The following is a 20,640-nucleotide window of genomic DNA, read 5'->3' as shown; positions in this document are numbered from 1 at the left end:
GCTGCTGTGCCTTTTATACCCTCGCACATGAGGTGGCACATGTGGGGCCCCAACAGATGCTGCCACTCAAAAATGTCCCATCTCACAGGCATGAGGCATTTGCACTCTAACATTGGGATCCACACTGACTATAACATATCAAAGAACCACTGTTACTGTAGAGTAAGTAACTGTTCTGGTCTGGACCTTTTAGTCTGGAATTTTAAAAAATATGGTTCAGTTTAGTAGTAGAACGCCATACCCATAATTTATAATTTATTAATCTCTGGCACTCTGTCCCAGAAAACAGTATGGGAATCAGACCTCAATCCTACAGAAGCAAAAGTAAAATTCTAATTGAATAGACTTTTAAACTAAGACCACTGAAAGAGTTAAGCAAATTTGCAGCATCAACCTGACATTAAAGTCCAAACCAGAACCCAATATACCAGGGAAGCCATGGCAGACTTGCTTTTTGATGCTATTTGCAATGGGAGTGTGAAATTAATGAACCTCAAAGTATGGAGTAGGGGTTATATCACTAAAAACTAGTATTTCCTGTTTAAAAGCCTGATGAAATTGTCAGCAGTTGGCAGGAAATGGGCTGAGGAGCAGAGGGACAACTCAAGCAATTTTTTAAACAACTTCCTTGCATGATGTGAGCTTTGTACTATTTCTTCAAAAGTCTGTGAAGCTGACTTATTTGAGTTCCTGGAACTCACTGCTTCTTGTTCTAAAATTTGCAGTCTATAAGGCTCTTTAAAAACAGAAAAGGACTGTTTATTTTTAAGGTAACCTGCACATTGAGAGATGTACAGTAACGTTTAAGTTACATGCTGGATGTCATCAACAGGTGAAGTCATTTTGCACCTGCACTCATTTTAAAATGTTGTCTTCCATTCCAAGTCCTCAACGTGCAGTTTTTGTGTGGTTGCTGTTTGGTGTAATACACTCATATGGACTCTACCAGGACCCAATTTGCCAAGCCTTTACATGTAAGCGTTTGCAGGATCAGGTGCCTGGTGGTGTCTTACTACCCTTGGAGATCACTGGAACATACAGGCTGTCTGTGAATGATTTAGGTACATTCATACGTTCTCCAAACTTTGAGTTTTCTACGACTATTCCACAGACTTTACAAATGAGAAAAGTGAAGCACAGTACATTGGGAAAATGTATGCAAAGTTACCTGAAAATTTCATTTGTGTGATAAGATCTGCTACAATAGGTGATTTCAGCCTGCTTGCATCTTGGGGGCAGAATAAGACCTGTCAGCTATGGGCAGCAGGGAAATGCGCCACCCCTGAAGTTCCCTTCAGTAGAGATTACTGCCACAGCTGGGCTAATTCTATCTGGCTTTCCTAAATGAGACTCTATGTGTTTTTCTGCAAATATAGTTAACACAACGTTTCTCCAACAGCGTGAGCATGGGTGTAGTTTCCCCTAATGACATAAACCTGAAGCTTTGGATGTCAATTTTCATCACTGTCCTGACTTGGAATGATTCCTCCATTTTTAAGGTGGGCCGGATTTATGGAATGTACCACTTAGTCGTTTTTCAGGTAAAGTCTCAAATTTTCCATTCTTCATTGTGCTAAGGCTTACAGATCAATTATAATGTGATTTTTACAGCTACCTGTCTCCAGGTGGGAAGCAAGATCATCTTTTTAAATATAAACAGATGTAATACAATGAGATGCAGGAGAGGAAATAACTGGATAAGTTGCGGGAGGGGGAAATAACTGGATAAGTTTCATATGAACTTTGATCTACTCAGTTCCTCAGTTTCCCCATCTGTAAAACTGGGATAATGATACTGACCTTCTTTATAAAGTGCTTTGAGATCTAGGTGCTATTATTTTTTAAGTACATTGTTGCATGAGACAAGTGTTTCCAAGAGGCTCCAATACAGATTGGATTTTTGTTTCTGTAACTGCACTTGTTTTCCTTTTTGGCTGTTTTCATCTTCTGTTAACATTCCTCTGAGATGAGATCTTCTGCCTGATACTCTGTGACTGACTTCCCTGGCACGACATGTCTATTCATTGGGTCTACTGTGAAACCAAGATAATCCAGAAGAATGTGTCAGTCTGTTTGTTTCTGCTTTCTCTTTGTACAGAACTTCCCAGGAAGAGATGAAGGGGAATTTCCTTCTTCCTTACAGCTAATATTAATACTCCTATGATCCTAGAAGCATTTGTCTGATAAAATAGTAATGACTGAAGTTGAGAAAATGGGAAAGTAAAGATAAGCCTCCTTTAAGACCTTTTTCAGATGTTTCAGATAGAGCTATATTCTGTTTTATCCCTGATTCTGTGAGACTAAGAATAGGGGAGGGTACAGCCCTTTATGGGGAATGGGTTGTTTCCCTGCTATCTGAAGTAGATGGCTGGTTTCCTCGATATATCAGCATTTCTGTGGGTTGATGAGTACTGGGAATGGGACAAAACAGTGCCTGTGATTCTTGCACAGCTCCATTAAATACATCCCGGGAATAGTGTCCAGTAAATTCATTTTGCCCCAGCTGTGGGTAATTGTTTGGTCTCAGAATGAAAGAGCCTGGCACCAGTCTGGGGGTCCAACCCCACATAGGGCTGAGTGACAGTCCTGCAAATTGCTGCAAGGCTGCTGAGGGCAGCTCCTGACCTTGTCTCAGCACCAGCTAGCACTCGCAAAGTGATATTCTCTCCTGATCTACTTCAGGGACTGCTTCAACTTGCCATCTAATGGTATTCCTTTCTGTGGAGTTGTGCGGGGCCAGGCAGGGTTAAATCTCTACTTCTCTGATTAGCCTCCACTTTTGGAAATGTTCCCCACTGGAGTACTAAGAGCCAGGAACTGAGTTGCCTGGGGCACCTATTCTCAGGGACCACAACTCCATCTACCTGCATGAAACAGATTTGTGTACCACTATCTTTTTCAGAGAGAGAAGCCCTTTAAACAGTGGGATTTTAAGTTGAGAGGGATCATGCCTGCAAAATCATCCACCCATGAAAGCACTGCTTGTGCAAAGTCTACAGGGGCCTTTAAGGTCTCAGACATCATCTCTTTCCTCATTATGCTAAGGTCCACAACTCCACTACAATGAGTACTTCAGCCTGGGGAAATTCCAACCTTTTATTCAAAATGTCAGACTAAAATTCAGCTCAATGATTTGTCTAATTCCCAGCCATGTCCTGGGGCTGCACTTCTCTTTTGAGGAGATTCTCCCCTCAGCTCCACTTCCTGCTCTGAGGCACTTGCAGCGGATGTTGCAGGCTTCAGGGAGAGAGCCAGACTGAGAGAGCCAACGACAAAAGGAAAGGCCTGTGTCTCCTGCTTCCCCCCCTTGTTGAATAATGTCTCATTGAGGAGCTGGGGGCAGAATGCATTTTACCCTTCAGAGGGCAAGACTGCAGGAAAAGAGCCTGGCAGGAGTGGAAAGATTTAGCTGTAGGAGAAAGGTTCAGACACTGTCTCAGAAACCTATTGTGGGAGTGCCCTGCCCTTCGAAAGAAAAGGGGGCAGGCAGGATTGGAAAAGCTGACACAAGGAATTAAAAGGCCCAGGCCTGCTTCAAACCCTGCAGATTCCAAGAGCGGTGCTGCCATGCCTCCCCCTGTAGAACCCTCCCTCTCCCCAGGTCAGGGTTTGGATGAACCAACAGAGCCAGCAGAGAAGCTCAGCAAAACTTAGGAAGATTGTGCCTAGATCCTGTGCTGGATGTACAGCTCAGCCACCTCCTCCATCTCCACCCCTTATTCAGGTTGTAGTTGGAGGGTTTTGGAGAGTGTGCTACAGGGCTGCTGGACTCAGCCCAGTAACAGCTAGGGTGACCAGACAGCAAGTGTGGAAAAATCAGGATGGGGGTAGGGGGTAATAGGTGCTTATATAAGAAAAAGACCCAAAAATCGGGACTGTCCCTATAAAATCGGGACATCTGGTTACCCTAGTAACAGGCTGTCAAGGCTGCTTCCCCACTCTGAACTTTAGGGTACAGACATGGGGGCCTGCATGAAAACTTCTAAGCTTAACTACCAGCTTAGATCTAGTCCGCCGCCATCACTCCCAATGTGCTAATTCCCTTCCCTGGGTAGCCTTGAGAAACTCTTCACCAATTCCCTGGTGAATACAGATCCAAACCCCTTGGATCTTAAAACAAGGAGAATTTAACCATCCCCCCTCCTTTCTCCCACCAACTCCTGGTGGATCAAGATCCAACCCCCTTGGATCTAAAAACAAGGAAAAATCAATCAGGTTCTTAAAAAGAAGGCTTTTAATTAAAGAAAAAGGTAAAAATCATCTCTGTAAAATCAGAATGGAAAATAACTTTACAGGGTAATCAAACTTAAAGAGCCCAGAGGACCCCCCTCTAGCCTTAGGTTCAAAGTTACAGCAAACAGAGGTAAACACCCTAGTAAAAGGTACATTTACAAGTTGAGAAAACAAAGATAAAACTAACACACCTTGCCTGGCTGTTTACTTACAAGTTTGAAATATGAGAGACTTGTTCAGAAAGATTTGGAGAGCCTGGATTGATGTCTGGTCCCTCTTAGTCCCAAGAGCGAACAACCACCAAAACAAAGAGCACAAACAAAAGCCTTCCCCCCACCAAGATTTGAAAGTATCTGGTCCCCTTATTGGTCCTTTGGGTCAGGTGTCAGCCAGGTTACCGGAGCTTCTTAACCCTTTACAGGTAAAAGGATTTTGGAGTCTCTGGGCAGGAGGGATTTTATAGTATTGTACACAGGAGGGCTGTTACCCTTCCCTTTATAGTTATGACACAGGCTCACAGAGATTCACTACTAATATCTTAGGCTGGATCTTCCAGGGGAAACGCAAACCTATTTTGATCATAGAGGCCCTATGCAGAAGAGATGACAAGCCTTGTCCTCTTTTTTTGACAGCAGGGAGAGTCCTCATCCCCTGCAATATTTTTGGAGCAATCCCTGAGCCAAATTTCACTCCTCCTCTTAAAGCAGAATCATAGGGATAAATTCCCAAATGAGAAATAAAATTAAAAATAAGCAAATAAAATCTGCATCTGGAACAGGTGCTCACCTTCACAGAGAGCAGCATTGTAGCTAAACTCAGGAAAGACCAAGCCACAGACCTGTGCTGATTTGTTTTTTCTTGAGCCCTGAGTAGAATAGAATCCCTGTACTTGAAACCGTAGGTGGTGTTTTCTTCCATGTTTTAAGTAATTATTTTAAAAGATTTACAGGCACCTTTTTCTAAATACAGTACTACCATAAAAAGGTCATGCCCAGGGTCTGATTTAAACTCATAAGCAAAGCAACTCAGCTAAGAGTATGAGCCTATTCTTAGCCCACTCTGTTGAGCATTACATATTGTATGAGATTTAGAATGCTGAGGCCAAATTCTGCCCTAGCCAACAAAGTGGGGGACAAGCCGATCTAATAAGGGTAGATTCCACGAGGAAAGCCGAGGCTACCACATGGTGCAGTATGCTCTGTCGCTCCTTTTAAAAAAGTAGGAATGTCCCGGAACTTGGGCTGTTTAGTGCTACTGAACGCAGCCAGCTGTGGGGCGATGGCTGTAAACCGCTGGCTGGAAAAACCACACCCTATGGGGCCAATGTGTTTGGGGAAGTTCAGCAGCCTGTCTCTTTTCTTAGCATTTTCTGGAGCCCTAGGGAGAAATTCTGACTCTCTTGGTGCTTTTGGGGGACAGTGGCTGAATGAAAAATACCATTTTACCTTTAACCCACCAGCACAGCAGAGGGGCAGGGGTAGGCCAGGCCTATACCCAAAAGTTAAGTCAACCCAGCTACATCGCTCAGGGCTGTGAAAAAAACACACACACACAACTGAGCAACATAGTTATGCCAACCTATCCCCCGGTGTAGACATCAGTAGGTTGTCTTCTATCAAGAGTTCTTCTATCAACATAGCTACCGTCTTTCAGTGACGTGGATTAACTATGCCATTGGGAGAACCCCTCCTGTGGCTGTACTGATTCTACACTGAAGCGCTACAGCCTCAGCTTTCCTTGTGGAAACTACCCTTATTAGATCTGCTTGCATAGACCCCCTCTGAATCATATCTAGTGAGGTGATAAGTCTGCCTCTTAGTTCTCCTTTCCCTTGACTTTGTGACCTTGTGTGTAAATTTTAACTCTACGTAAATACAGATTCTTAAAGTTTAGTTGTTTTATTACCTGGTAAAAGTTAAATTTTCATCAAAGAGATGTATTAATACTGTCTGAGATAAAATATTGTTATGCTGAGAAGTAGTGACTGCTTACATCACAAACCTCTTTGAGTGTAACACACTCCTCAATTAACATAACTGCCAGGATAAATTAATCACAAGCCCCCCACCTAAAACAAAAGGGGGGTTGTGAACCAACCTGCCCAGAAATTTTTGGACTGAGAAGGCAGAGGGGTTTTGCTGAGTATTGTTTTGGATATGTGCATGCATGAGCAGAGACGGCCACAAGGAGCTGCTGAAAGCCGGGTCTGACCCTGGAAGAAACCTAGGGAGAGATTTCTTGGGTCAGAGGTTCAGGCTGAAAAGAGTGGTCTTGGGTCTCTGAGCAAAAAAACCTGTTTCCTGCTATTTGATACTTGCTGCATTCAGAGTCACAAAGGTTTTTTTACATTCTTTGTAAATAAACAAAAGTGTATCAAAGCAATATCTAACCATCACTGATTTCTACTCCCAAATGGAACATTGCCCGGGCCCCAAACTTGGATTAGCCACTTGGGCGACAACGTTTCACTGCTAAGTGAGGCTGCTTTACCTTTGACTCAGATACTGTAAATGAGAAATGTGAATAAGATTGCAAATAGTTGTGCAACACTTCAAGGTTTATTTGGTTTTGCTCCATGGCAGCTTCTCTCAGTTGCCATGAATGGCTTTTCAAGGAACTACATCGTTGGAAATTAGGCCTGCAGCAGCACAGGAAAGGTCTTGTGCAATGCTCTATAAACATCTCTATACACAACACAGCCCAACCAAGTTACTAATGCCCTGTTGAATTACATGTGTGGTCCATGGAATGTGCCATTCATTTCAGGGGAGGGCAGATGCACTAAATCACCCATATAGCACCCAGGGTACTGCTCCTGCATCTATCTCCCACCTCATCTGCCCCTGAACCCCTGGGGGCTGCCCACTCTTCCTACCCCAGGCTACTGATCCATTGAGTCCTATGCCCCGATCCTGTCTGACCCTGGGGTTCTACCACCCCATCCCATAGGCCCCCTTCTAGCATCCTGCCCCAACCTATCTGCCTTGTGGTCTGCTCCTTGCCCCATATTCCTAGCCTGCCCACCCATCTGTCCCTAGTCCCCCCACTCCATTTGTCCCCCACTGTGTCCTGAACCCCATCCCATCTTTCCCATGTACTCATCTCCCTCTGAGTCCTGGCCTGCACTCCATCTGTGTCCAGGTTTCAGTCCCCGACCAATGTTATCCCGCCTTGTTCCACCCATGTATTACATGCCCCCCTCTCCCTCCAGCATATCAGGGACCCCCTTCTGGCCTAGTGCTGCTTCCCCTGTATCCTAGGGTGCCCTTCAGATTGACACTCAGATGGGTTCGTTCGGAGGGGAGAGCAGATGGAGTCTCCTTTCAGATAGTACTAGATCAAAGCCCATTAATGAACTGCTAATGCGGGTTAGCATGGTGCACGTAGACAGTGTATGGCAGGCTGGGCCGTGGCAGATGTATCGTGAATGTTGTAGGCATTTTATGGTAAATTCATCTCCTGTTAAAGCTATGCCTATGGCACTTCTGGGGGGGAGGGGAGTAGTACATTGTCTTGAGCCGTCTCTGCTCTCCTCATCTTTCCTCCATTATTCTCCCACTTGTTACACTTCGTCTTAAACTAGACTGTAAACACTGCAGGGGAGAAGTGGCCCTAGACTGGCTGAACCTGCACAGTGGACCTAGATTGGGACCTTACTTGCTCGGGGGGCAAAAGGCCACACAAGGAGGAATGAGACTCAGGCCCAGGCCTTCCAACTGGGGGCAGGTAGGGGAAAGATGACAGATCTTCTACAAACCAGGGGCTGTAGCTTGTCTCCTACCCAGGGCCGAGCTCTGTGGCTGCAGGGCCCGGCTGCTCCCCTTCGGCGCTGCTGTGCCTGGAGCCCCTGCCTGGCTCCCACCAGCTTTCGCGCCCATTTGCGGAGCCGGGGCTCTGGAAGCCGGGTGTAACCGGCCGTCTCCACAGCGCGGCGTGTTCGGGGCTGCCGCCGGGAGCTGAGCTGGGCTCAGCAGCGCCCCCCAGGATGGGCAGCGCCACGCCTCGGGGGCGGGACGCCCTAAGCCAGCGCCTGCCTTGCCCAGCCCGGGCAGCAGGGAGAGGGCGGGGGCGACGCCACCTGTCCCGCGTGGGCCCTGGTGGGAAAGCCCCACCCCCTTCCCCCGCCGGGCCCGGCCCCTCGGCCGGCCCTGGGAGCGCTCCGGCGGCCGCTCCCTCTCCGCGCCAGAAGGGGCCGCGTGTACCCACCGCCGCCGCTCCTCAGCGCCGGGCCCAAGCGCTGCGCGGCCGCTGCTCGCCGGCTGCGCCCCGCCATGCAGGACTACGAGGGGGTCACCGCCTTCCTGGGCGAGTGGGGCCCCTTCCAGCGCCTCGTCTTCTTCCTGCTCAGCGCCAGCATCGTCCCCAATGGCTTCACCGGGCTCTCCATCGTCTTCCTGGCCGGCGCCCCCGAGCACCGCTGCCGGGTGCCCCCCAGCGCCAACCTGAGCCGCGAGTGGCTCAACGCCAGCATCCCCCGCGAGGTGCAGGGCGGCCGGGAGGGGCCCAGCAGGTGCCGCCGCTACCGCCTGGAGTCGCTGGCCAATTTCTCCGCGCTGGGGCTGCAGCCCGGCAGGGATGTGGATCTGAGTCAGCTGGAGCAGGAGAAGTGCCTGGACGGCTGGGAGTACAGCCGGGAGCTCTACCTCTCCACCATCGTCACCGAGGTGCGCCCGGGCGAGGGCCGCCGCCGTGGGGGAGCCCTGGGGGCCAGGGACGAGAGGGGTGGGGAGTGAAGGGGTCTTGGGGTGATGGGGAGAAGGATGGGGGGTGGGGCCAAGGAGTGGGATGCGGCTGGGACGGGTGTTGGGGGGTACAGGGAGTGGGGTGCTCAGGGTGGGAGGTGCTGGGGATGGGGGCCGAGAAGGGGAGTGCTAACAATGTGGGGCCAGTGTGGGAGTTAGGGGGGCCGGGGTAAGGGGTCTGAGTGTATCGGTAACCACTGGAGGCACAGAAGTACAGAAGTAATTGTTGATAACCTGCTGGTTTGGTGCATAAATGATCAATAATACAGGGAGAGACTCTGCTTTACTTCCTAGTCCCCGACCCATGACCGGAGACAGAATTCTACACGCCAGTACCTCTGTCACAGGATGTGGGAGCTAGTGTTTACTGACTCCAGTGGCTACTGTTTCAGTTGAGATGTGCTGTGGATGGGAGCCCTGAAGCTTGGTGGAAGGGGAAAAGTGGGCCCATAGATATCTAGTGTGTAACAATAAGTATGCTTGCAGGAGAGGAGGCTGCAGGGCCATGAATACACGTGTTCTCTATGTTGAAGCCCACTACCTTCACACTTTTGGGACTGCATATCCAATACTGGACGCATTACTCTAGGGACCTGTTCATCTTGAGTTGCTTACTGTAGCTACATCAACCCTACACTTTCTCCTCTTGACATGAAACAGATTTTTCTCTGACTGTTCAGGTCACTGACTATATTGCCTCTTTCTTTTGAAAGTTTTAACAGGTTAACTAATCATTGCTATGTAAATATCAGAGACAAAACTAAAATAATTACATCAGTGAGCTTTTGTTTAGAGAAACATTATACAGTAATATAGGCATCAGCTTTCTCCTTAACAGGGTGCTATCAAATTACAGAGACTGTTTACAAAACCCAGTACATATTGTTTTTGCTGATCTTATTAAATTAAGTGAAACTTCTGATTACACATTTATTGAATCAGACATGTCTATCAAATGTTAATATTTAAAAAAAAGGACATTCCCTAGTGAAGCAAACCACTTTGCACGGGGAGGTTTGTGCTGGGCTTTGCTGATGTGTCTCTTTCTTAACTGAAGATCTAGGTGTTTGCAAAGGAACCTATATTTGGTCCCTGCAGCCTGCCTGTCTTTATAGTGCGTCATGAATGTACATGCTGTTTTAAAAATCATTTGGAATGCCAAAGTGTGGGTGCTGGAGGGCGTACAGTTTAATTTAGATTATTAAAATATACAGGACAACAGTTTAGATGCATGAAGAAGAGAAGGATTAGCTAGACAGGAGATTGGTGTAGGAAGCTATTGCTGAAGGAAAGACTGGAGGTGGGGGAGTTATGTCATCTCTATTTAAGCTGCTGGAAGTGTGTCTATGAGGCAGAAACAATGATAGTCTGAAAGTTTCTGTCTTCTTTCCCACACATCATATGTAAATTTGTCTGTCAAGCTCTTGTGATATTTTTCCCCAGTTGAAAGCTTCTACAAGAAACAGAAACCTTTTAAAAAATAAATAGCAGGAATAACATGCACCATTGTGCTTCTCTGCAGCAGTGCCTAGGAGATTGCTGTAACAAAGAAAGTGTAAGCCTCTTTTGATGTAACCTGCATACTTCAGTGACTTAGAATTTTGCTGTCCCAGTACTAAATTTGGCAAATCAGATTTTTTTTTTTAAATGGAAGGCCTCTGATAATTTTTCACACCACTGTACCAGCCAGTGTAGACAGGGCAAAACTTTAATTGGTTGTTGACAACTGTTATTGAGCTTAGGTAGTGACAGAGGCTTGAACGATTTTCACAGCTGATTTTAGTGAAGTTTTGCCATCTCCACACCAGCTTTCACCTTTCAGCACTGATGCATCACCTAAATTGCTTTTTAAGATCTGCTTTAGACACTTAACTGTTCTGAACTTCTTTCAAGAGAACTGTATCTGGACACCACCCAAAAGCACTATTGCAAAGGCCTAAACTATTATTACAGAGAAGATTAAAAAATTGAGCTTTTTTTAAATTATTCCAGTTCACATGACATTGTGTTGTTTTTGTTTTGAATGCTTCAAAGCTCAATGGCTTGGTGGTTTAGACATGGTTTCATCCTATAATTTGTCTCCTCGCTGACAAAACCGTGTACTGAGTTTCAGCACATTGCAAATTAAACCGGCTGAACTTTAAACTTCAGAAAGATGGAGAGCCTGGTAACAAACTGTAAGAATAGAGGAAGCTGATACAGTGCGTGACACTAGAATTTCAAGAAAACACACTGTACAGTTTGGCTGATTTTGTTTGAAACTATTTTGTTTGCCTGATCCCTGTGCTTGCAGGAGTTAACTGTACTTGGCAGTCCCAGACTTCATGCATCATGACTTCTTTTACGAATGTTTATGCTTCTGGGTCAGTTTTGCAAGAGCTGTGGCCTTTCACCTACTTAGAGGTTTTCAATGTTAAACTTGTTTAACTCTCTAATCTGTTGACTCATTCCTGCCCTTTTATGATTCATTAATCTCATGTTTAGCTGCATATCTCTCTCTGACTTGTCAAGATGGCCATGAGGACCTTTGTCCCAGATCTGGTTTTAACTGAAATCTAGAAAAAAAAAAATGTTGCCTGAAGCATCTTCTGTCTCATGTCGCATGGCCACAGTAAAGGCCCTCACTTATGTGACAGTCTTTAAGAAGCAGAAGCGGCTTAAAATTCCTTTCCCTTCTTCCTTATCTAAAAGCAAACCCCTCTTTCTCATGTCAGTCTTCCCAGTGTAAATTTAACAGAAGGTTGCAGTTAGAGATGCTGGTATATTTGATCATTTTATACATACTGTAACTGCTTTTTGTATTTGTGACTCATTTTAAACACTATAAGTGGAGAGGTGAATAAAACTTCATGCCCTCAAGAAAACCACCATTTATGCAATTTCTATTTCTTTTCTATGTAAGTCAGTGGCAGAATGAAATGGTAATAAAAAGTGATATATGGCACTTAAAACACTTAGAGGTGTGATAATTAAACAAAGGGCTAAATTCCTCTTCCAGTTATAACTGTTAAACTCTGCTATCTTCAGTGGCATTGAGTAGGTGTAAGTGGGAGCAGAATTTGACACTGAAATTATCGAGTGAAATAGAATCAGACAAAGGGACTGTAGAGGAGGAACAAAGAGGAAGTAGCCTTCTCTTGGATAACGGAATGGTCTTACATATTTTGGCCAATTTTAAATGTGCTCAACTTTTAGTCTGCTATTCTGAAAACCTCTGTTCAGCCACTTTCTAAGTGTTATGATGGTAGGAGTAATTGCCGCATGCCAGGTGGTATATGACATAAAATTATTATACTTGTGTGTTCATCCTTACATTTTGCAATTTTTTTTTTTTTTTAGAATATCTCATTACAAAATTTACACTAGTGGGAATTTGAAATCAAGTGGTTAAGGGCAAGTTTTACATTTTTGTTCGTTTAACAAAATGCAACTATTATGTGACTTTAAAAGAAGAAACTTCATTGGAAGCCTACTTCTCTCTTATCGTCTTGTTGTTATTGGAATTACATTAGTGCCTCAAGGCCTTAGTCAGTATTGGTACCCTATTGTGCTGGGCACTGTACAAACCTATAGTAAGAGACACTCCCTGCCCCCCAAAATTCACAATGTAGGGCCCTGATCATGTAATTAGCTCTATGCAGGTAGACCCCTGCACCTTTGTAGAGCTCATATGAAGCGAATTAACAGAGGGGGTATGGGAAAGTGGAGACAATGGTACCAACAGTTGGAATTGCCCTCGGAAGCATAGACTAGTAATGTGCATAATTTCCAGGTATTCAAGTTTATTTTTTTTAAAGAGTAAACAGGAGAGATTAATGAAACTGCACTGGCCTTGTTTATATAACCAGTGGCTGAAGTTGGAACCAGTGGCTGAAGTTCAAATCAAAGCTTTCTCTACCAAGTTAAACATTTACTGACCTCTTCATGCATATTCTAGTGGTGGCATAGCATAGCAAAAGTCATGTCAGGATTCTCATTAGATTTCCTCCTCTTCACATGTTACCAGCTTTCTTAATACATCTGCTCTCTGTGTGTAATTAAGCTAAACAGAATTAAGGGTAGAATGAAGGTGTCCACATGGGTTTAATGCCATTTAACTAATCCACCTTTCGCTAATTTGGATTAACTTTTCTGAGTGTCCCTGTGTAGACAAGACTTTAGTTAAACTTTCTTTCATAGCTAGGCTACTTCTGCAGGGCAATCAGAAGTGAAAAGCAATCCGCACTTATTTCAGAAAAATGAGCGGATATGATACGTCTATACACAGAGAACAGATGTATTGATTGGGAAAGCTACTAACATATGAAGATGAGGAAGTCTAATGAAAGTCCTGATTTCAGAATCTTTGTTACTGGTCATGTCAGAGCAAGAAAAATATTTATCTTGGCTTTCAAATCACAGGCTGAATATGCCCACAATTTGAAAAGACATCCTGTTTACTTATATACTAGAAACTGATTTGATCTTAAAGTCCTTAAGAGGTCCACAATATCATTGTTTAATAAGCACTTTTTAAAAAGAGAATTGCACTTGAAGGAGCTCTTTGATTCTACAATATCAGATCGTAAAAATGTAGGGCTAGAAGGGATCGCAAGAGGTCACCTGGCCCAGCCTCCTGCCCTGAGGCAGGACCAAGTAAACTTCCACCATCTGTGCCAGGTGTTTGTCCAACCTCTTCGTTGTTTTAAGAACGGGTTAGACTTCCAGAGATGGGGATTCCACAACCTCCCTTAGAAGCCTATTCCAGTGCTTAACTGTCCTTATAATTAGGAAGATTTCTGAATATTTAACCTAAATCTTCCTTGCTGGTCTTGCTCTACATTCAGTGAACACGATGAATGCATGATCACTGTCTTCTTTATAACAGCCCTTAACATATCTGAAAGCTTATCAGTTCGCCCCATAGTCTTCTTTTCTCAAGACTAAACATGCCCAGTTTTTTTAAAACTGTTTCTCATAGGTCAGGTTTTCTAAACCTTATCATTTTTGTTGCTGTCCTCTGGACTGTCTCCAATTTGTCCACATTTTTCTTAAGTGCGGCATCCAGAACTGGATCCAGTTCTTCAGCTGAGGCCTCACCAGTGCCAATTAGAGCAGGATAGTTGCTTCCTTTATTTTACACATGACACTTCTGTTAATTCACCCCAGAATATTAGCCTTTTTCACAACTTTATCACATTGTTGACTCATTCAATTCGTGATCCATTCTAATCTCCAGATCCTTTTCAGCAGTATTACTGCCTAGCCAGTTATTCCCCATTTTTGTTGTTCATTTAATTTTTTCCTTCTTAAATGAAATTCTTTGCACTTGTTTTTATTGCATTTCATCTTGTTGATTTCATACCAGTTCTCCAATTTGTCAAGATTATTTTGAATACTAATGCTGTCCTCCAAAGTGCAACTTTGTGTTATCTGCCAATTTTATAAGCATAATTTCCAGTCCATTAGCCAAGTCATTAATGAAAAGATTGACTAGTACTGAAACCCTGGCTGACCCTCTGTGGGACCTCACTAGATGCATCTGCTCATTTTGACAGCCAGCCAGCCAGCCATTGATAACTACTCTTTGGGTATGATCTTTCAACCACTTATGCATCTAATTTGTAGCAATTTAACTTGTACTTAATTTCCCTAGTTTGCTTATGAGAAAGTCATGTGGGATTGCATCAGAAACCTTACTAAAATCAAGATGCGTCGCATCTACTGCTTCTCCCCTATCCGTTAGGCTAGTAACCCTGTCAAAGAAGGAAATTAGATGGGTTTGTTCTTGACAAATACATGCTGGCCATTCTTCATAATCCTATTATCCTCTAGATGATTACAAATTTGTTCTGGTATTTTTCCAGGTATTGAGGTTAGGGTGTCTACTATATAATTCTCTGGATCATTTGTTCCCCTTTTTAAAGATAGGTACTATGTTTGCCCTTCTCCAGTCCTCTGGGACCTCACCTGTCACCCATGATTATCTCAAAGATAATTACTAATGGTTCCAAGATTGCTTTAGCTAGTTCGTTAAGTAACCTAGGATGAATTTCATTAGGTCCTGCCGACATGACTGCATCTAATTTTAGATAAATATTCTTTAACCTCCTCTTTCCCTGTTCTGGCTTGTGTTCCTTCCCCCTTATTGTTAATATTACTTGTGTTAAGTATCTGGTTAGAATTTACCCTCATGGCTGTAAACCGGCGGTTACAGTTCTGTAAAGGAACAGGGAAGCAGTCCCAATACTAACATTCCCCTAATTCAAAGCAGGTCACCATGAGCGACATCACTGTGATGCGTATTTCAGACAACGACAAAGAACGCATGCTTCGGGAAAGCCTGCAAAGACCAGGGCCGTATGCCGCCATGCTGTGCAAGGCAATGATACCGGAGTACTTGATGGTAGCCTGGCGCGGAAACGTTTCATACTACGGAGGACACAACATGGCCGCTCTGCCAAGGAACCTCATGCAAAGGCTTTCCAATGACCTCCAGGAGAGCTTCATGGAGATGTCCCCTGAGGATTTCTGCTCTATCCCCGGACATATTGACCAAATTTTACTGTAGCTGCACTGGCAAGTGCTAAACAGTAGAGCGCCTAGGGCAAACCAATCAAGATATACCGGACATTGTTAGATTTTTTTAAAAAGAAGAACAGGAGGACTTGTGGCACCTTAGAGACTAACAAATTTATTAGAGCATAAGCTTTCGTGGACTACAGCCCACTTCTTCGGATGCATATAGAATGGAACATATATTGAGGAGATATATATACACACATACAGAGAGCATAAACAGGTGGGAGTTGTCTTACCACCTCTGAGAGGCCAATTAATTAAGAGGAAAAAAAAAAAAAAAAAAAAACAAAAAACTTTTGAAGTGATAATCAAGCTAGCCTAGTACAGACAGACAGTTAGATAACAAGTGTGAGAATACTAACAAGGGGAGACAGATTCAATGTCTGTAATGGCTCAGCCATTCCCAGTCCTTATTCAAACCGGAGTTGATTGTGTCTAGTTTGCATATCAATTCTAGCTCAGCAGTTTCCTTAGCTCTCGTCCCCTAACGCCCCTACTCTACTTGCGCTACATTGATGACATCTTCATCATCTGGACCCATGGAAAAGAAGCCCTTGAGGAATTTCACCATGATTTCAATAATTTCCATCCCACCATCAACCTCAGCCTAGATCAATCCACACAAGCGGTCCATTTCCTGGACACTACTGTGCTAATAAGCGATGGTCACATAAATACCACCCTATACCGGAAACCTACTGACCGCTACACTTACCTACATGCCTCCAGCTTCCATCCAGGACACACCACACGATCCATTGTCTACAGCCAAGCTCTAAGATATAACCGCATTTGCTCCAATCCCTCGGATAGAGACAAGCACCTACAAGATCTCTATCAAGCATTCTTAAAACTACAATACCCACCTGCTGAAGTGAAAAAACAGATTGACAGAGCCAGACGAGTACCCAGAAGTCACCTCCTACAAGACAGGCCCAACAAAGAAAATAACAGAACACCACTAGCTGTCACCTTCAGCCCCCAACTAAAACCTCTCCAGCGCATCATCAGAGATCTACAACCTATCCTGAAAGATGATCCCTTACTCTCACAGATCTTGGGAGACAGACCTGTCCTCGCTTACAGACAACCCCCCAACCTAAAGCAAATATTCACCAGCAACCACACATCACTGAACAAAACCACTAACCCAGGAACCTATCCTTGTAACAAACCCCGATGTCAACTCTGTCCACATATCTATTCCAGTGACATCATCATAGGACCTAATCACATCAGCCATACCATCAGGGGCTCGTTCACCTGCACATCTACCAATGTGATATATGCCATCATGTGCCAGCAATGCCCCTCTGCCATGTACATTGGCCAAACCGGACAGTCTCTACGCAAAAGAATTAATGGACACAAATCTGACATCAGGAATCAAAATACTCAAAAACCAGTGGGAGAACACTTTAACCTGTCTGGTCATTCAGTGACAGACCTGCGGGTGGCTATATTACAACAGAAAAACTTCAAAAACAGACTCCAACGAGAAACTGCTGAGCTAGAATTGATATGCAAACTAGACACAATCAACTCCGGTTTGAATAAGGACTGGGAATGGCTGAGCCATTACAGACATTGAATCTGTCTCCCCTTGTTAGTATTCTCACACTTGTTATCTAACTGTCTGTCTGTACTAGGCTAGCTTGATTATCACTTCAAAAGTTTTTTTTTTTTTCTCTTAATTAATTGGCCTCTCAGAGGTGGTAAGACAACTCCCACCTGTTTATGCTCTCTGTATGTGTGTATATATATCTCCTCAATATATGTTCCATTCTATATGCATCCGAAGAAGTGGGCTGTAGTCCACGAAAGCTTATGCTCTAATAAATTTGTTAGTCTCTAAGGTGCCACAAGTCCTCCTGTTCTTCTTTTTGCGGATACAGACTAACACGGCTGCTACTCTGAAACCTTAGATTTTTTTGCAGCAGTTGCACTACCAAAGATTAGAACTTTAAGTGCCTAGGACAATCTAATCATGAAAAAGCCACAGTTAATATTAATATTCTTTTCAAAATAAATGTTTACATGTTTAATCCACTTACCGGCTGATCCTTCCCCTGATTCTGGGTCCGGGTTAACGCCTGGGGACGGTTGGTACGGGATCTCTGTGAGGGTGATGAACAGATCCTGGCTGTCTGGGAAATCAGCGTTGTAAGCGCTGTCGACTGCCTCGTCCTCCTCATCTCCTTCCTCATCTTCCCCATCCACTACCATCTCAGAGTAAGCGGGCGTGGACAATATCCCATCCTCAGAGTCCACGGTCAGTGGTGGGGTAGTGGTGGCGGCCGCACCTAGGATGGAATGCAGTGCCTCGTAGAAACGGCATGTCTGCGGCTGGGATCCGGAGCGCCCGTTTGCCTCTTTGGTCTTCTGGTAGCCTTGTCTCAGCTCCTTGATTTTCACGCGGCACTGCGTTGCATACTGGCTGTATCCTCTCTCTGTCATGGCTTTGGAGATCTTCTCGTAGATCTTTGCATTCCGTCTTTTCGATCGCAGCTCCGAAAGCACGGACTCATTGCCCCACACAGCGATCAGATCCAAGACTTCCCAATCAGTCCATGCCAGGGCCCTCTTTCTATTCTGAGATTGCATGGCCATCTCTGCTGGAGAGCTCTGCATTGTTGCCAGTGCTGCTGAGCTCGCCACGATGTCCAAACAGGAAATGAGATTCAAACTGCCCAGACAGGAAAAGGATTTCAAATTTTCCCGGGGCTTTTCCTGTGTGTCTGGTCAGAGCATCCGAGCTCGGACTGCTGTCTAGAGCGTCAACAGAGTGGTGCACTGTGGGATAGCTCCAGGAGCTATTAGCGTCGATTTCCATCCACACCTACCCTAATTCGACATGGCCATGTTGAATTTAGCGCTACTCCCCTCGTTGGGGAGGAGTACAGAAGTCGAATTTAGGAGACCCCTATGTCGAACTAAATAGCTTTGTTGTGTGGACGGGTGCAGAGTTAATTCGATTTAGCGCTGCTAAATTCGACATAACCTGCTAGTGTAGACCAGGCCTTAGTGAAGACTGAAGCCAAATAGGTATTAAACACCACAGCCTTCTTGATGTCATCTGTTCTTAGCTTTCCTTCCCAGCTAAGTAGTGGACCTACACTTTCCTTCATCTTTCTCTTGCTCCAAATGTATTTCTAAAACCACCTATTACCTTTTATGTCCCTTGCTAGATGTAACTCATTTTGTGCCTTAGCCTTTCTGATTTTGTGTCTACATGCACGTGCTATTCTTTTGTACTCATCCATAGCAATTCGTTCATGTTTTTGCAGGATTGCTTTTTGATTTTCAGGTCATTAAAGAGCTCCTGATGGAGCCTTTTACAATTTTTCTTATCTTTCCTTTGCATCAGGATAGTTTGCTGTTGTACTTTTAATATTGTCTCTTTGAGAAACTGCCAGCTCTCCTGGCAAGTTCCCAGCACAAAAAAGTGCTCCTTTTTTGCCTCTCAAAGTTAATCAATAGCAATAAGACAGAAGTGCCCCAGGGATACTTACCTGAAGTAGCCCATTTTTGTCTAGTACGGTAGGCTAGCATTTCAGTGTTATTGCAGTGAAAATTAAGACACCACCACCTTAGACATAACGCAGACAATGTATTTATAGAGCTAATGTTTCCATGACTCTTTAAAACTAATTTTAGCATTTAAAAAAAAAGTTGCTGGCTGGTTCACTGTTAGATCATGGTCAGTGTTCCTTTCTCCACCACTCCTCCCAAATTCATCATCATCAGCATTGTTTTGGGTTTATTTTATTGTATTGGATTGATTTATAAAGTAATGAAAAAGCTTGAAATTTCCCCTAACTTTCTGTACAGATGAGACTATTGCAAAGGCTTAACACAACTTCAGGAGAAGGAATTCAAGAAATACACTGTATCCTTTTGTAGATGTGGACCTGGTTTCCATATTTGGATAGTTTATATAGTGAAATAGCGCATCTTGGGCGTTGGGCACTTGATAAATGTAAATAACACAAACTTATGTGATAATTCTTCACTTATGCCCATGCTACCCCATTAAGTGTAGTGGTTTGCATGGGTGTAGCTAAGGGCAGAATTTGGTTCAAAGTTCATAAGTAGTGAATGGTGAGAATGACAGATCACTTGAAGGTCCTGCCTTCATTTACAGGGTAGCAGGTGGGAGGGAAGAGCAGGGTTGACCAAAACAAAACCGTTACTATCAGCTCAATTTTTAAAAGGAGATTTTAGCTTGTAGAATACTTCCAATTTCTTACTGTTTTTTTATCTTTTATGTTTGCCCGTGCTGGGATCAGAAAACAATAAACAGCATAGACTGCAACTACAGGTTTCAGAAAAGTCTTCCTTATATACCAGGGGTGAAATTGAGCAAGCCTCTAGAGGAAGTATTTGATATTTGTAATGGTCTATCTATGTTTGGTGCCTGTAGTAACACTCTTAAGGAAATGAAACCTTCATTAATATTAGAGTAGTGCTTCTATAGTGGAACAGTTCTTTGTAACCTCATAGACGTTAAGGCCAGAAGGGACCATTATGATCATCTAGTCTGACCTCCTGGACATTGCAGGCCACAGAACCTCACCCACCCTCTCCTGTAATAGACCATAATCTCTGGCTGAGTTATTGAAGTCCTCAAATCGTGATTTAAAGACTACAGAGAATTCTGTACATTTACACTAGTTTAAACCTGCAAGTGACTCGTGCTGCAGCGGAAGGCAAAAAACTCCCAGGATCTCTGCCAGTCTGACCTGGGAGGGAAATTACTTCCTGACCCCAAATATGGTAATCAGTTAGACCCTGAGCATGTTGGCAAGACCCAGCAACCAGACACCTGAGAGAGAATTCTCTGTAATAACTCAGAGCCTTTCCTATCTAGTGTCCCATCACAGGCCATTGTAAATATTTGCTGCTAGCAGCCGCAGATCAGTTACATGCCATTGTAGGTAGTTCCATCATACATCCTTTCCATAAACTTATCAAGCTCAGTCTTGAAGCCAGTTAGGTTTTTTGCCCCTACCACTCCCCTTGGAAGGCTGTTCCAGATTAATCTGAGAAACATGCCTACTTTGTGGGGAGTAATAAATTACAAACCACTGGCTTGGCAGTTACT

At 44.2% G+C, this 20,640-nt stretch overlaps 1 protein-coding gene across 1 annotated transcript in view; it reads left to right on the top strand.

Annotated features, from left to right (window-relative positions):
• The first annotated feature begins 8,364 nt into the window (after nucleotides 1-8,364).
• Nucleotides 8,365-20,640, top strand: part of LOC101933201 (organic cation/carnitine transporter 2) — a 46,359-nt gene continuing 34,083 nt past the window's right edge. The window contains exon 1 of the mRNA XM_065554986.1: nucleotides 8,365-8,897. Coding sequence (XP_065411058.1) covers nucleotides 8,505-8,897 — 393 coding nt within the window. The 5' untranslated portion in view covers nucleotides 8,365-8,504. The remainder of the gene's footprint in view (nucleotides 8,898-20,640) is intronic.

The sequence above is a fragment of the Chrysemys picta genome, chromosome 8, assembly GCF_011386835.1.
Source record: "Chrysemys picta bellii isolate R12L10 chromosome 8, ASM1138683v2, whole genome shotgun sequence".
Lineage (NCBI taxonomy): Eukaryota > Metazoa > Chordata > Testudines > Emydidae > Chrysemys > Chrysemys picta.
The sequence above is the reverse complement of the archived record's forward strand: the minus strand, read 5'-3'. Positions and strand labels throughout refer to the sequence as shown.